This window comes from Eumetopias jubatus, unplaced genomic scaffold (genome assembly GCF_037043125.1).
Source record: "Eumetopias jubatus isolate StellerSeaLion01/CBP00866 unplaced genomic scaffold, mEumJub1_p1.0 scaffold_4, whole genome shotgun sequence".
Lineage (NCBI taxonomy): Eukaryota > Metazoa > Chordata > Mammalia > Carnivora > Otariidae > Eumetopias > Eumetopias jubatus.
Window position 1 is genome coordinate 16730498 of NW_028274810.1, and position 17468 is coordinate 16747965.

A 17468-nucleotide genomic window follows, 5' to 3' on the forward strand; every position below is an offset into this window, starting at 1 on the left:
CTTAACATTTGAGAATTTGCATGGATATAAAAAGCGGGCAATTTCACTCTCTCGTTTTCACTGAACTTGAGTTGACTCCTTCACATTCACCATGGCAACCTCGATGATCAACATGTACATGGACTCTGAAGTGTGCTGCCAAAACTTTCCAACCTTGATAATGAATAGGTATGAACTCCATTTATATAAGCCTCTCTCAACAAGTCACTGCAAAGCTGATGTAATTCTAGAGTGATATTGCTTTCTCACAGCACACGACTGCAAAGGTCTAATCCGAAACTGCAATCTTATGGGGACATTTGTGTTTTTCCCCCTGCTAAAACCCTGTTGGTTCCCTTCTTACGCTAACATTGATCAATATAGCTTGCTTTGCATCCTCTCAGTTTAAACAAAGAAAGTAGCACTGGAAGGCAAATATTGCTGGAGCAGACAACTTTGGTTTAATGCATCTTTTCCTTTAGTGGGAATGCAAGCCTCAGCCTCTCTAATATTTAACCAAAGCAGGTCCCCATTTGCTTCTCTGTTTAGTCGCTCTTTTATCGAGGCCAGTTGCTGCTCCTGCAGCGGCCATAGCCATTCCTAATCGGAAGCAAGGTGCCTCAGTATCCTAATGGCTTAAACCTGCCGGATTGCTACCTAGAACCTGCACCCCAAATTGGCATCAGAAATAGCTCTTTTATAAATAGCATTGCAGTATTTTATCATAAGAGATAAGCTTTTAGAATACAATTTTATTTCAGTCTTGTACCACTAGGTATTTTATCAGATTCCTTTTACATGAACTGAGGCTTGATCATTGATTTCCTAACGAAAAAATGACTTTGGTTCTACTTCATATTACTTAAAGCCTTTCCCATAAATTGGTCCTCTTTTTTAACTTACCGAGAAAATTTTGTACTCAAGGGTAGTTAATATTCCTTCCACTTAACTGTTTAGGTAAGTTTAATCATATATTAATGATTATTAAAGTGAACTGGAAAATATTATATGGTTGTATTTCTGTTAGAGCTCCTGAGGAGACTCGAAATCAAAGCCTCTTTCCAAGTATTATTTATATATTTTTTTTCAAAACATTGCTGTAGATCTGAGTGGTGAACATAACATTTGTATAACTTCAAAATTTGATCAGTCGAACTGTCTTTTTAATGTTTCATAAAAATAGCATGTCAGCCATGATGACAAGGCACCTTCAAAAACTATACTTGTTATTACCTTTCTGTGGCCCCTTTTGAGACAAACAGTCTTACTGGACATTGATTTGTTTAGTCTTACCAAATACAAGTTCAGATAAGAGACAAAGCAAACTGCAATCATGTATGCACTGAGAGCCACTTGTATTGGAAAAACAAATATAATAGGACTGAATTTTTTTGTTTAAACAAATTATATTAAGTGAATCTAAAGCCTCAGTGAAAAACATGTCTTTTACACAAATATGCACATTGAACCCTGTGCTGGCATTGAAGATGGAGTTCTGCAAAGCCTCCCAGCACCTCAGTAACACCCCTTCTCTGAATTACATCAAACCAGTTGGGACTTGATGAAAGAATGCGAGGTATAAACCCCTTGAGGGCCTGTGAGTCACCATCTAGAAAGGCTCTTGAAAGGGTAAGAACATTTTATAGTTTGATCAATAGGAGTCTGAGAATAGGCTGCAGGGTAAAGACAAGTTGAGGATTAAAAACTTTTGGAAACTTGAAGAATTGAATTACTCCCCTAAGGAAGTTCCCAGGAGAAAAAGAGACAGACAGAAAGACTTTTTTATCAGATCTCAAGCAGCAACCTTTCTGTTCGGTCAGAATTCAGCTAAAATAGGTTTGGTGGTCATCAGCCCTTGTTATCTTAGTCTTGATGCAGAATTGTGAAACCCAGAGTGTCTTTTAGGGACCCAAGTACCTGCTGTATGGTAGTTTTGGGTCTAGGTCAAGAGGAGGTTGAGGACAGTGTTGGAGACTTCAAAATTAAAGCAGCTTTTCCATAGAATATTTCATCGAAAGAGGCCCTTACTCTATTTTTCTAGCCAGAATGAGCTTTTACTTTGAAAATGTATGAAACAGTGTGGGTAGTTGGGTCTTCCTGTCTCTCATCACTGTTATTTTAGTATAAGTTAACAATCTGTTGCATTAATAGGGTTATCAGAATTTAGATTCTGTTCGTAAAGGAGGCAGGCAGTTCAATGCTGTGGCCACTAGAGCACGTACAAAAGTAATAACTAAGAGAGTCTGGATAAGAATTGCTACACTCAAAACAGGTTGTAAGAGGAATTTCCAGTCTTTTGGGTTTTGCCCTATTCTTAGAAAATTTACAGAACTCTGCCATGCGATAGAAGTAAATAAATGCTGAGATTTTCAAGAACTACTGTTCATGTGCTGGGCCCAGCATGAGAAGATCAGAGTGTGAACTTCTCCAGGCCAAGTCCATGGGCCTCTTTCCTGGGTGATAGGGTACAGGGTAGACATGGTGGCCATGAGGACAGGAAGTGGTGGCAAGGAAGGGTAAGCCCCAAGTAAGGAATCATGTCCTTGGTGTTGGAGTTGCATCCAGCGCAAAGCCCCTTTTCCATTTTTCCTTCTTGGGTTACACTGAAGAGGCTTTGTGTGGAGCAGTTCTTGGTACATCTAATCAGAATTATGAGGAAAGCTGGTTTGCTTGATGAGACATCAAAGAGAGAAAGCTGGAGGCAACCGGAAGTGGGTAAATGAAAGAGGGAGATTGGGTAAGGTGGTCAGCCCAGTCTAGATTGCTTTTGGCTTTGTACTAGTCCCATGCGTGCCTTGCCAGGACTTCTCACACTCTTATTTCTGTAATAGGTGCTCACTCCTGCAGGGAGCCAGCTAACTTGCACTTGAACCCTATGCAACAAGATAGGAGGAGCCTGTCAGCATCTTCTGTTCCTAGATCTTATTTTCTGGGTAAAGAGATGCAAGTGTCTGACTAGTTAGATGACCACCTGAGATACCATCTCTTCCCCGGGAACTTCCCGAGGAGCAACCAGATGACCATCGTGGAACATGGTGTTTCCCCTGTTGCCAGAGGGGTGATCATAGGTTTTGTACAAAAATATGAAACATTTAAAGAATACTATAGAAGACCTACTCATAAGGACATAAAAACACTTCTATGCAAAGAGTCAGAAAAAAATTATGGTTTTTTTTCATTGAAATTAAGTTGCATACCCATTTATGAACACTGAACCCAAAAGACCTGAGGTTTTTCCACTTTAGGGAAATAGTCTAAACTTTCCTTAGTCTCCTTGGATGGAAAACTTAAACTCTTCTCCCATTTGGTGCTTCTTGCAGTTTATGATTCTTAGCTCAGACTCTTTCTCTAATGTACCAGTAGGAGAAAAAAAGTATTTTAGGGCTATTCTGGAATAAAAGTCTTTCTGGTCAAACCAGTGAAACAGGTATCACACCTGCTCTGTTAGGAACCTAAGCTCACCTAACCTGGGTTCTAAGTCTGGACACAGCATCCAGCCAAGTGGTACTTAGATCCTCTCCACAAACTGATCCTCTTAGGCAGTCTTTCTTCTGAAACAGTACGTATTTCTAAACGAGGAGGGAAAGAAGTAAAATAGCTTTCTCGTCCAGGAATACTCTTTCATAAGGCCAACTTCAGACCTGGCAGAGATGCCTTCAGAGAAGGCAGTCATGTGAAAGTCAGGGTGAAGGGATTTGAAATTGACAGAGGAATGCAGACTTAACTTTTCTCCAGGAAGGTGACTTTTTGGTCTCATGTCTTCCATTTTCATTAATCAGGAGTAGTGCTTTATAAAACAAAACAAAACAACCTTCTGTTCCATGCCCCAGGCAGCTTCCTGTGTAAAGCAATTTGTGACAGCTAGTCAGGTGTTCTGGTCGGAATTTTCCCCTTGAACTCTTGTTGTGGGGCTTCTTGGATCCTCCTAGGAAACAGCTTACAGAGCTCTCATTTAGGCCTGCCTGTTCTTTCCTGATGTTTCCCTCAGTTTCTTCTTTTCTCAGATACTTCTTCAGAGGGTCATTTTGGACAGGAAGACTATAGGCATAGACTCAAAATGATGAGGTGTTTTCGTTCACAGTCTGGAAAAGCGATAAGGTGTATAGGTGCTCCTGGGAATGGGGACAGGAAGCATCATCCACCAGGTGTCCATGTGCAGTGCGGGCCTTTACTCTCAGAGTGACCCTTTACTCTTCGGCCACCATAGTCACCTGCAGATCTCAGGGCCTTTTATAACTGCTCGTCATGTTCAAGAACTCAGATGTAATGAAGAGATTATTGTTTCTATTTACAGATGGGAAGACTAAGGATGAAAGGAAAATTAGCCTTGGAATCGAATCCTGTCAGTTTTTTATTTCCCTCTTTAAATCGAACTGTATTTCCCCCCCAAATCAAAAATAAGAGTTAGAGCCACTTAATGAAAAAAAAAATCCATATGCAATATTGTACAGTGTTAAATTCACAATTGTTATAGTTGATGAAATACCTTTGTAATTTGTGTGTCTAGATTCTTAAAACTAGGTGTGTTGAAAGACCGGTTCCCACCTAGCTTTCTCTCATGCATGTAAATTTAGTGCAAGCCTCTGTTTTAAGGAGCTTTATGTGGTTGGATTGACATTGCTTAATCAACAATTGAAAAAGTTAAGCATAACCTAGAAGTCATTTAGAACTATGAGTCACTTTCCTGACAAGCCAATAAGGCAAGAGAACCTGGGTTGCAAAACAATTACTAGCCCAGCCTGAGGGACCCTGGAAATACATTGCAAGTATCAGTTAAGAGAAACAAAGCTGCAGTGTTTTACCAAGCTGCAGAGAACAAGCTAAGGTTGCTGACCAAACAAAGTAACTTTACACTGACAATGCCAATTTTTACATTTGTTTCAGAACAAGGGACGCTCAAACCACTGGAGGTAAGATTAACATTTAATTTTTTTTTATACATAACTTTTGCATTTTGGGTTGTTTGCTAACTTAAGCAGGCTTGAGCTTTTAGAATGTGAAGTGTACCTCTTAAAATGGATAGAAACAGAACTACAGTGAGCAACCAAGTCCTTGTGAATGAAATGCACAGGTTAAATCAGAGGAGTTTTCAGTCAGTCGCTGCCTGAAGATCTTAGGTAAAGGAAAAATGTGAATATTCAAGAATATGTGTGAAATGGAACTTTTCAGAATCTTAGTACTTAGGTAAATTTCAAATATTGTTACAATGTGTGGCACGGATATGGGAATACTTTTCCCTAGTTTCCTGCAGAATTCCACAAACCCCTGGAGTTTTAATTTAATTAAATAAAATTTAATGCATCTGTATTCTTTGGAATGAATATCTTTGATTCTGCTGGTACAGAAGGATGGTAGCCCTCATCCCAGGGAATTAGTAGACCTGTCCCTGTCATGAAACATTGCATTGCTGCCCAACATTTGCTAGTCCTGAAAAGTTCTAACGTTGTTCATCTAAGGATGTGGATTCATATTTCTAGTAGTTTTCTGTTTTGAGCACAAACATGATTTGTATCATGTCTTATTGATCAAAGCAAGGTCGGATAACATTTTCTTTTGGTTTAACACAGTCTAAGGTCTAATGGCTTAGAACTGTGTGATCCCTGTCACCTCTCAGAATAAGCTATTTTTTAAAAATATGAAAGAATGAAAAATATGACGGGTTCTGGACCATTGCCTTGGCCTTTAACCGAAAGTAGCAAATTTCTCACCTGACCTCCAAAAATAATATCACTGAGAAAATTAAAATATAAAATGCATGTGATTGGTTATAGGAACCAAAAGTATAGTAACTTGAGAATTTCGGAGTAAAAGAATAACAAAAAAATTCTATACAAAATTATTTTAACAGATTATTATATATCATAAAGAGTGGTATAATATTGTTTAAGGCTGGCATTTATATAGGTGGTAAAAATAATGAAAAGTACAGTAAGACATCAGATAAGATTGTTTCTGCTTCTCTTTTGCACAAGCGTGTCATTTGCACATAGGGTGTCAAGAGTGTTGTGAGGATGCTCATATGCACCTCTTTGGTGTATCAGTGCACTATATTTTAAAGTCTAGAATCTAGATCAAGGAATATTTTTTAAAATAGTTCACATAAGTTCTTCTAGGGCTAAAATAATGTGAAATTTCGTTCAGTGTTTAGTTGACAGGTAAGGTTTTTCATGAGGACTATAAGGATGCTGCCTCTGAAGATCTTGGAACACAGCTTGCTTCTCTTATTCTCATGTTATCCTTAGATTATTGAGACAAAGTTCCTTTTAGAGCTGTGACCTTTGTTACTTTACAAAAGATACTTTTTTCCCCAAAGAAGATGATTTCACTTGATTTTATTTAAGTGATGTGAAGTGAGTATATTTACAGAAAGTGTGCTCATAAGGAGTGGTTAATAATTTTCACATGATACTAAATAATTCTCTCCAGGCATTTTATCCTCTTAAAAAAATTACATGGAAGCCTATTATGAAATGAATTCATTTTCACGTTGACTTTTCTTAATGCGGCATCAGTGGTTTAGTGACTTGCTTAACTTTTGGATACAATAAGTGCAATTTTTATTTAATACATGATTCTGCTAATAACGTTTATTTTGGATGTATAATTATAGTTACTGGCCAACCTATTTGGAAATCTTAGCTTGGTTTAAGGAGAAGTGTAGCAAAAGAACGTTAAGAAGCATCTTTCACTTTATACCTCTTCACCAAGACTGTATGGAAGGCAGTTTAACTCTCTGAGGCAGATGCTTTATGTTCCAGTCTTCCCAGAAATAAACAATGTGCTCTGTGATCTGCATATCAACCCGCTCTTGTGAAGATCTTCTTTCTCCCCATATACCAGTTTGTGGTCCTATTCTTTTCCCCTTTCAATAGCTATGATTGTGACTTTTTTAATTTTTAATTTTACACTTCATTCTCGAGGTAGGTCAGTTTTCAATAGCCACAACATCTGTAGGCCTTCATGACAACACCTGGGATGTTCATCCCGCATCCCATTTTGGAGTGGACCTTCAGAAGGTACCTCTAGCTGTAGGAAGTAAGATTATCATTTGTATCCATTCAAAGTATCTGTTTAACACATATGTACTCTAAATCCATTCCTTAAACGGTTTTTCACCTTTAAAACAGAGGAACCAAAGCCAGTTCCATAGCAAATGAACCTTTGCTTATTTTGTTGGTAAAATCAACAGAGAATTAAATTTCTCCCAAGAGGCAAGAAGAGATTCTTGGGTGATAAAAGTAGTTCTTTTAGAGAAAGACAAGGTAACAGGTAATGAAGCAAGAAATAACTCAAATGCTTCTAAAATTAGGTTGGTTGGTTGTCCCCTCCCCTGCCCCTTCTAGGTTGATCAAAGAAGATTGAGAAGGTTCTGAAGATCAATTCTCCTGATCTCATGGAGCTGTACGTGACAAGCTCCCAGGGGTTGTGCCCTCTTGTTTTCTCTCCTCTCCCTGCTGGGGACAAAAGCGCTGTCCCAGGCTTTTGAGAATACAAGTGGGGGAGGGGAGTGTGTTGGATGGAATATGACAGAATGACAATTGAAATTAGCATTTTAAAATTGTTTAAATATGCTCTGTTAAACATTTCCAAAATTTCTTGCAATGTAAAATACTTTTATAGGTGCTTTAGAAGTATAATAAATCTCCAGAGGTATTTGGTCTAAGTAGCTTAAAAATTTTTTTTTCAATGCAGCAAATCATAATCCCACTGCCCACTCTTCCTGTAGAAAAGTCTGTTTTCAGGCTCACTGATTTTTAGGAGGAAAAACCTTAAACATAAGCAGTAGGGTAACAACTTAGGATTACAATCGTTTGTAATTTGTGTGCATTTAAACAGTCAAAATAGGAGCTCCAGTGGCACAATCGGTTAGCGCGCGGTACTTAAACAGTCAAAATACCGTGAAGTTTAATAATAATAATAATAATAATAAGCTGTCACTTAGTAATCCTTATTGCATGGCAGCAACTGTTCCAGTCATTTCACATGATTCATTTAATTCTCACAAATGCTGTGAAGTGGTGCTATTATTATCCCCATTTTTATAGGTGAGAAAACTGAGGCACAGAGATGTTAACTAACTTGTTCACAATCAAATAGCAGGTGCCAAGTGACAAGGTCTGAATTTGAACTCTGGCAGTCTGATTCTAGAATCCATATTCTTAATAATTATACCATACTTTCTATATTTTTCACATAGTATGATATTTGTTTCAGGTGTACAATACAGTGACAAGTGTACTCTTTAATCTCCATCACCTATTTCACTCACCCCACCCTCTCCCCTCTGGAAACCACCAGTTTGTTCTCTGTATTTAAGAGTCTGTTTTTTGTTTGTTTTCTCTTTTTTCTTTGTTCATTTTTTTTTTAAATTCCACATATGAGTGAAATCCTGTGGTATGTCTTTCTCTGACTTTTTTCACTTAGTTTGTACCCTCTAGGTACATCTGTGTTGTTGCAAATTGTTCTCTATTTTATTCCTAACTTCAAGGTAATAGAGTGTTGGTTTTAAACTCAAGGGCTCTTTTTCACATTTTAAGTCTACAATTTTATTTTTTTTATCAAGATTTTATTTGTCAGAGAGAGAGCACTAGCACAAGCAGGGGGAGCTGCAGGCAGAGGGAGAAGCAGGCTTCCCGCTGAGCAAGGAGCCCGATGCGGGACTCGATCCCAGGACCCTGGGATCATGACCTGAGCCGAAGGCAGACGCTTAACGACTGAGCCACCCAGGCGCCCCTTAAGTCTATAATTTTTAAGTGGTACTAATTCAGGGATTCCAGGACTAACACCCAAAGGTTGAATTCCTTTCTTGCCTCTAAGCGTTTTGATAGTAGGAGATATAAGAACATAGAAAGACAGCTTCTGTACATTAAGAAGGTGAAGGGATATGTAGGAAGTAAGTAGCAACCTGATATCCATCATTATATATTTTCCTGTTGAAAATATTGTCCCTTGCATTCATTGTCCTTTATAGAGCTATAAAGAATGTTATACCATTTCAGATAGAAAAGAGATTTTTCTCTGAAAGCAGCTTTCTTCCAAATTATCAGCTATGAATCTTTGACTCTTATGCTTCCCCTTTCTGTGCCTTGGCTACCAAGAAGCCCAGAGTGACATTTTCTTCTCACTTATAACGGCCTTCTTTATACTAGTTTTTCCAGTATGGCTATCTGTCTTGCTCAATACAGGTTCAACACTGATCTTAATGGTCATATTCAGATTTTACAAATTCATTTTGAAAGTAGTTGGGTTAAAAACACAAAATTTTAAAATTTCTCCAGTTTGCTTTCACCTTGAGAAAACTGAACGTCTGCTGGGTGGGCTTCGAGGCCATTAAGAAAGCTGTAAGACCCTTTTTCACCCATTTAACTTGTGAATGAAAACAGGAAGAACCCCAAGAAAAATCCGTGGCTAATGTGTGCTTGGCAAAGCCACATGTGCTCTGAATGAAACCAAGTCTCCTCCACACACAGGCGCAAACCCCAACACACATAGGGAGAAAATTGCTTTTGTGAAAATCTAAATTATATGGTATAGACTCAGCATTTCATCCAGTTGTGTAATAAAAAGTGATAATCAAGTCCTTATTAATTAGTGAGATTACTATAGTTATTAGGTGGAAATGAATTTAATTCCATGTGAAATTGAACACATAACCATGCATTTTCAAACATTTAAAATTTCTTTTGCATCTTCTAATTTTTGTAATGCACAATTTTTCTTATGGCTTTTCCTGTGATAAGAATTCACTTTCATGGTTCACAAGCTGCATGCCTATGTTATTTCGTCAAGTACTGAGATACAAGTGACCATAATTAAAACACCATTCTCAGTTAAGTGTGTGTTAAAGTCAGAGCTTCAGATCTCTGTTTTGAGGTTCTCCAGTCTCTGACCTCTCAGGACTCAGAAATAGCTGAGTTAGAGTTTTGGAGTTTACATGTCTTTGCTGGGGCATTTTCCAACCAAGAATAGCTACTTGGGCTTTGTTCTCGTAATTCCTGTAGTCATTACAACTTAAAAAAAAAAAAGGGGGGGGGGTTTGAGTCATCGTACCCAGAGATGGCAAATGAAAAGATGTTTCTTTTCTATGGCATAATATCAACAACATCAAATATAGATGTTCAAGTGGAAGACTTATTAGAGAAGCAAAAAGTTTAAATTATAAAAACTGTAGAACCATGTGTTTTGATCAAATTTAGTCATACTTTTAAATGGAGAAAGTGCAACATTAATTGGCCTTCCAAAGTACCGTGTACTAATACAATTTAATGTGAAATCTAATCTTTGTTTTGCTTTGTTTTACTTTTCTGCACAGAAACGGGCCAATGGACTCCGAAGAAGCCCCAGACAGGTGGATCCAGGTGTGTTTCTGATTACATGTCTATAATCATGACTTCAGTTAAGCAATTAGGAAAGTATATGGGAATTGCTATAGAAATCAGACAGATTGTTGGCCTTTGTTCCTGGCAGTTTGGTATGTAATGTGTGACCAGGAGGCGCCAGTCTAACGTGTAAATCATTTACCTGACGGTGCTTCCTGGGACAGGCTCACATGATGAGTAACCACCAGTACCACACTCTTTCAAGAACCATTGACTGAGCTGGTTATTTTCTTACCGAACAGCCTCAGGCTGTTGGGTTAATGCTAACATATCCAATGCCCTCCACCTTCTCCCTCCCAAATATGGAAAGAAAATCAACCAACAAGTTGGCACTTAAAAATGGACTTTTCTAAGGTGGTGGAGGGAGCTCGTAAACTAGACAATCTTGGTACCCTCCGCATTTGGGAAAATACTTTCTTCACCCTTTATCTGTACTATTTTATAATGGAAGAATGAATTTAAGGACTTTGTGAATAAGTACCCTCCTTGGGGACCAATTATTTGTCTGCAGAGAGCATTCAGTTGTTTTCTATTTAACATCATGAAGTTTGCCCTGTCATTATTTTAGTATAATTATTTTTTCATCCATTAAGCAATGCCTTCCACAGTTTAATTACCAAAGATTTGCTATGTATATGGTCGTATTATTGTGGGTAAAGGGTATTCATAGCTAAAGGATTCAAAATATATGAATTTGACAATAAATCAGGTGGGACATGAAGTAAACCTGCTGGAAAATAATCTGGATTATGTGTTTTGTTTTCTCATCATAAACAGTGTTCACCTAGTTGTAAAGTTTAGCTTTCAAAGCATTATAGCTTTTAACTGAAACCACACCCATGGTAGCCATGCCAGTTTATGAGCTGTTTGAAAAGATTTATAGAAGCTTTGTTGCCTCTGGCTAGAAATTGCCTCACTTATGTCCTGAGATCAGTTTAAATCTTCCAACTACAGAACAAAATTGAGGCCATTTAAAAAATAGGGGGTCTGGTTTATTTTAATAGTTTGAACTTTCCCAACACAAAACCCTTTGCAGAGGATTCTGGAATAATATTTAGAAGTGACTTCTTTTCTATTTAGTATGACTGTCAGCATATTTTTTTTTTTCTTATTTTGTGTGAGTTGTAGTATTTTTATTTCAGAAAACGATCTAACCTTTACAAGTGTTATTTTAAAAATATTTTCTCTTCTATGGGCATTTTCATTTAATCCATTTTCTTCCAGGGAAATGAATTTCTTTAGTGTGTCAGTAGGAACACATTTGGCAATTAACAATTTACTTTATAGCCAGAATTTTTAGGAGCCCTTAGATTATTTAAGTAGAGATATAGTGAATTCATACAATGTTTAAATATAACAAAGTGGATGAGTAATATGATAGTTTATCCTCAAGTTGATGGCTCTGTATAGGTACTGCTGTTCCGGTATTCCTAATTGACCAAAGATTTTAGAACTTCATGAAGAATAAACTTACAAATACAAAAGAAGGGGTCCTATATGTTATGTTTGTAAGAGAAAAATAAGTACACACATAAACACACCTACACACACACACACATTGTATATCATACAGTTTTCCATTAGGTATGGTAATTATATATGAGCATTTTCTCATTTCTCCACATTTACGAATAAAAGCAAAACAAAAAGCAAAAACAAAGGGTTGATAATCTTGCCTGTTGTAGATGCTAATGTTATAACAACTGTTTCTCTCTGTGGTATCTTTTGATGTTAGGCTTGAATTATGTGTTTAGAGTTGGTTGTCTTTTGCATCTTTGCTTCTTTCAGTTGGTAAGTTGCAAAGCTTTTTTGTTCAAAGCTAACCCTTGCTTGACCACTGCCCTGTGCTGAGTTGGTCCTGATGTAACTATCATTTAGCATACTTTCACAGTTTGTACATTCATTCCAAGATGTTTAAATAAAAAATTAGCAAAACTGAGGCTTCCTCAGCAAGGACAAACTGCTCCAAGGGGCATTATTTGCTGTTAGTGCTTTTACTGTGGAAATTCCTTTAATCTTTTCTAGCTAATTTAGTTGACATCTCCAAGTGCTGATACACTGACTGCTTCCCAGGGTCTCACTTAGGATGGCTTGTAGAAAAAACTGATTAACTATAAACCTTTTTTTGGAAAGGAACTTAATGCATAGTTTTATGGGTAGTAGGTGCCTAATAATTGTTAAATGAATTAATGAATAGCCGTATGCTTTTTCTGCACGCATTGGCTCTCTTGTTTTTAATCCCCCGCTCCTGACAAAGTGGATGGATGTAGTAATAGAGCACTGAATAATCTAGTGGTGAGAAAGAAGCATGGCTCTGAGGCACATTGCCTGGGCTGGGGTCCCAACTTAAGTGCTCATTTGCTGTTAACCTGTGGCAATTTCTTTCATTCTCTCTCTGCTGTAGTTTCCTCATTAAAAGGACACTAATAATGGAACCTACCTTACAAAGTTGTTGTGAGCATTACATGAGTTAATAGGTATACAGCACTTACAACAGCACCAGCTATGCAGTAAATGTGGAGGGGTGCCGTTATTATAATTATTACTTTACGATAGAGCATGAAACTTAATATGGGAACTTTAGTCATTATTTGCCAGTTATTTCTTTGCAAACAGAGCCAGAATTTTATGTTGATTTTCCACTGAAGCTAGAAGTTCCAGAATTACAGTTGTTTTCAGATTTGCAGTTATTCCCTGCTTCTCTGATGGATTTCTGTGATATTTTATATACCTTTAAGAGAAGCAATCAACCATGGTGGTTGAGAGTTTTTTGGTGAAGCTAGTGTTTGTGATTGCATTAAAGAAACAAAAGAAAGGAAAACCTCCCAAGTTGAAAACATATAATGTGGGGTTCTATTCAAACTAAGAAAAATGTGATCTATAGGTTTGCAGTGTGTCTTGTTAGCACATTTTAAACATTCACTCTTGGGCCCGCCTGGGTGGCTCAGTCAGTTAAGCATCTGCTCTTGATCTCAGCTCAGATCTTGGTCTCAGGGTCATGAATTCAAGCTCCATGGTGGGTGTGGAACCTACTTAAAAACAAAAACAAAAAACATTCACTCTTAATTAATAATTGTGGTTAATCTTGATAGAAAATATTTACAAATGGCTTTGCAGTTGATTTTTTCTTCTATTGTGTGCTAAGAAATTTATCAATTTATGATCTTGACTACTTATAGATAAAGTAATGTGTTAGATGCAAATTCTGGTAGCTCTTTTGGATATCTTAAATATAGCAGGGTATTTTCATCAGTTTGTACTTTTATTCCTAAGACAGATGTTGGTTTCAGGAAAATAACACTTGTAAGAGACAGATCAATTATTTCAGGAACACAGAGGTGCTAGGCCTTTTTCAAGAACATGAGATCGTAAATCTCAAAATCTGAGCACTGTTGTAGTATTTATCATTTTACTAAAGTGGCACTCAAGGTCAAAGTTACCAATTAAATTTTAATACTGAACTTTAAAAATTTCCTTCTACGTATAAAATATACAAGATTTATTTTAGTTTGTATGTGGCAAATCTATATACCAGGACATGTGTTCTTTTGATCAAGCCCATGTTTTTGTCTTAAATTTGTGCACTTCATAGCATCTCCGACACTAGCTTTTTTTAAAAAAATTCAGGCCATTGTTCTGTATTGTGCTGCCTAAAGATTAGATGGAGTAGATGGCAGATATTTAGGTAGCCCATTTTCTTTCTGATCTTAAGTTACCCATGTGATTCCTGATAACCTTGAATAGTAAATGAAGAGATAATGGTTAAATGATAAAAGAGTTCTTTTGGAGCGCTCTTGCTTTTCATATGCTTATTGTAACTTTTGATTACAAAGAGAAACATGTGGCTTGGAAACATTGTCTTTTCTTATTCACTGAGGAGATGTCCTACAGTTTTTTAGCAGAGATACCTTCAAAGGTGGTCACTTTCTCTTTCAGGTGGATAGGATTGACATGTAATGCCATTCCTATTTGTTCTTGTATGAAGAAAGGAATTCAAGAACTCTTTCATTACCAGCTAGCTTTGTATACCACAATAAGCACCAGCAATATCATTAATTATAAAACATAGCTCCTTTTCATAAGGAATTTCTGTTCTGCCTGAAGAAGGAACAGATACAGGCACAAAGTCTTAATTGCATAAATGCATGTATATGGGTGTACATATGAAAATATTTGAATATTACATTACTATTTTATATACTGACTCACTATGCTATGGCAAGTGTCATAAACACAGTGAATAGTCTGATAAACACATAAAAAATCTAATTATGTGCAAAACAAATGGAATTGAAAGAGAGAAGCACATGTGGGCTCATACTGCTTTTAGTCTGGGTTGTCTATATATGTTTTTATTTATGTAAATAGCAATTTTGTTATGCTGGTTTTTTGTATTGAATCACATTTTAATACAGTTTTCCTTAATGTTTTAATTTCAAACAATTGTTGAACTCATTCCAAATCTGAACAGGATTGTTGATTTCTTTTAGCTTTGCTTCTAAACATAATGTCAATTTGCTCAGTAGAGAAATTTTGTAGTTTTAGTTTCTAAATACAAAACATTGATGAGAAAAATAGCAGCCCAGGATTTTAAAAATCACTGATCTAAAAATACATTTTTTCCTTTTTTTATGGGGGAGACAAATGTATATTCTTGAAGGCTTTAGTAAATGAGCTTTTGTCTATAATAAGTAATAAAGTATCCATAGATTATGATATTTCCATATCAGACAGACCTACTTCTGTCTTTTCTGTCACCCCTAAAACTAATTTCTCATCAGATATAAATACTAATCTAAATATTGGGAGCATAATTGTAAGTGTGTAAAAGTATATTTCACATTAAAAGAATGAACTTGAAAAAATTGGGACAGTAGAACCCAGTGATTAAGATGCATTGCACAGAAATGAGAAATCCAAGCTGCAAATGAGTGCTGGGAGCCTGCTCTGGTTTTTAAAATAGTTGATTTGTTCTCAAGCTTCTATTAAATTATAGACGATAAGACTAGTTTTGCACTAAGGTGATCGATCCCCTTGTAGTTATTTTCAGGACTACTACCCTTCTCGTTCCCTTTACATTGATGACAGATTTCTGAAATGTACATCCTAGTCCCATGCTCACACCTTTTTCTGGTTTGGGGAGGATTTGTTTTTTCTTTTAGAGTCTCATGCCAGGCTCACAAAGGGTCACTATTGCTGTCATCTGGCAGGTGTGTCCACACCTTGCTAAGTAAGCCCGTGTTTTCCACCTGCTCGGGTACCTCTGGCATAGGAATCAGGGTGGGGTGAATATTTGAAGACCTACACAGGGATGCTTTTGGTGGGAAACACAGTATCAATAATGTGATTATTGAAATAAAACATTTGGAATATTATATATAGAACCTACCTCTGGGTCATTTATGCACTGCTAACTGATAATTTCTGTTATTATAGTAATCAGTCTTTAGAAAATAATGTATTAAGTATTTAGAAAAATATTCTAAAAAGGAGGTCTCAAACCTGGTGAGCTGCTTTTAGCATTTATCACTGAATAAAGCACTCCTTACTTGAAAAGTATGGCCTGGGCTTCCTTTGCTATATCTATGGTCCTGGTAGTCAAATATTACATGTCAGAAGAAGAAGAATGTGCCCTATAAGACTAAGTACACACACACAAAAAAACTTCAGAAATTTCTTGTGGGTCAGTGTCCTCTGGCAACCAAGTAACCTTGTTCCGGAGCTTTAGTCTGAAGTAAGGCAAATGAAAGGAACCAGTGGAGTCAAAATGACTGGTTTCAAATAGTATATAGTGGTTCTGTATATAAATAGGGAGAATGATTCACAAGTTAATTAGAATATTGGAGGTCAGTTTGTGGAATTTCTATCAAAATGACTCATATTGGCAGTTATATCTTTCAGTATATTCAAATCAAGTTGACTTTTAAAAATTTTAATTTGAAGTTTATGTTAGCTACTTAATTGTTTTCTACAGATAACTTTTTTGAGACTCATTCTTTCCTACATAGATATTAGAAATATATGGAAACTTACCATCTTTGAGAAACTTGGAATTTTGTTGGCGAGAATAAGACATACGAAAACAACATGTCCAACAGTAATACTGTGTGGTATGTGGTGAACCACCAAAATATGTGTTGTAGGTTATAAATGGTGTAGTTGACTAGGCAGGCAAATGAGGAAGAATGCATGTGGACTAAAGGGCACAGGACAAGGAGACAAAATATCTGACAGTCACATCAGTGAAAGTAAATTTACATTGAACTGTAGATGTTCAAAGTTGCCAGTCTGTTACTAGGTTTGGGTCAGCTCAGTTCATTAGCACCCAGTATGCTTTTGTTTGTCAAGTGACATAAATCCACTTCAAGCTAGAAAAACAAGTAAAAAGGAAAAAAAAGTGATTTCCATTTGAACTTTGTTTTCCGTAAGAAAGAAGGGCTATCGCGATGCCTGGGTGGCTCAGTTGGTTAAGGGGCTGTGTCTGCCTTCCGCTCAGGTCATGATCTCAGGATCCTAGGATCCAGCCCCACATCCGGCTCCCTGCTCAGCGGGGAGCCTACTTCTCCCTCTGCCTGCTGCTCCCCTTGCTTGTGCGCACTCTCTGTCAAATAAATAAATGAAATCTTAAAAAAAAAAAAAAAAAAGCGCTATGTTTACAAAGAATGGGGGAGGGGAAAAGGAGAAGCTTAGTTTGAGCAGGACTTTATATACAGGCATAGCTCATTTTATTGCACTTTGCTTTATTGTTCTCCCCAGATACTGTGTTTTTCACCAAGTTGAAGGTTTGTGGCAACCCTGCACTGAGCAAGTCTATTGGCACCATTTTTCCAACAGCATTTGCTCACTTCGTGTCTCTGGGACCATTTGGTAATGCTTACAATATTTAAAAATTTTTCATTATTATTTGTGATGGTGACCTGTGATCCAAGATCTCTGATGTCACTAGATAGTTGTTTTGGGGTGCCACAAACCACACTTATATAAGACAGCAAACTTAATTGATAAATGTATCTGTTTCTGTGCTCCACTGACTAGTTGTTTCCCTATCATTCTCCCTCTCCTCGGGCCTCCCTTCTCCCTAAGACACAACAGTATTGAAATTAGGCCAAT

At 37.0% G+C, this 17468-nt stretch overlaps 1 protein-coding gene across 3 annotated transcripts in view; it reads left to right on the forward strand.

Annotated features, from left to right (window-relative positions):
- The window catches only part of VAV3 (vav guanine nucleotide exchange factor 3), a 356611-nt gene that overhangs the window by 235155 nt on the left and 103988 nt on the right, over window positions 1-17468 (forward strand). For 2 of the 3 annotated variants that reach the window (XM_088022339.1, XM_088022340.1), the window contains exons 18-20: window positions 4864-4889; window positions 10292-10337; window positions 17115-17225. In XM_088022339.1, the coding sequence (XP_087878465.1) occupies window positions 4864-4889; window positions 10292-10337; window positions 17115-17225 (183 nt within the window). The remainder of the gene's footprint in view (window positions 1-4863; window positions 4890-10291; window positions 10338-17114; window positions 17226-17468) is intronic. The other variant, XM_028101955.2, reaches the window with a different exon arrangement.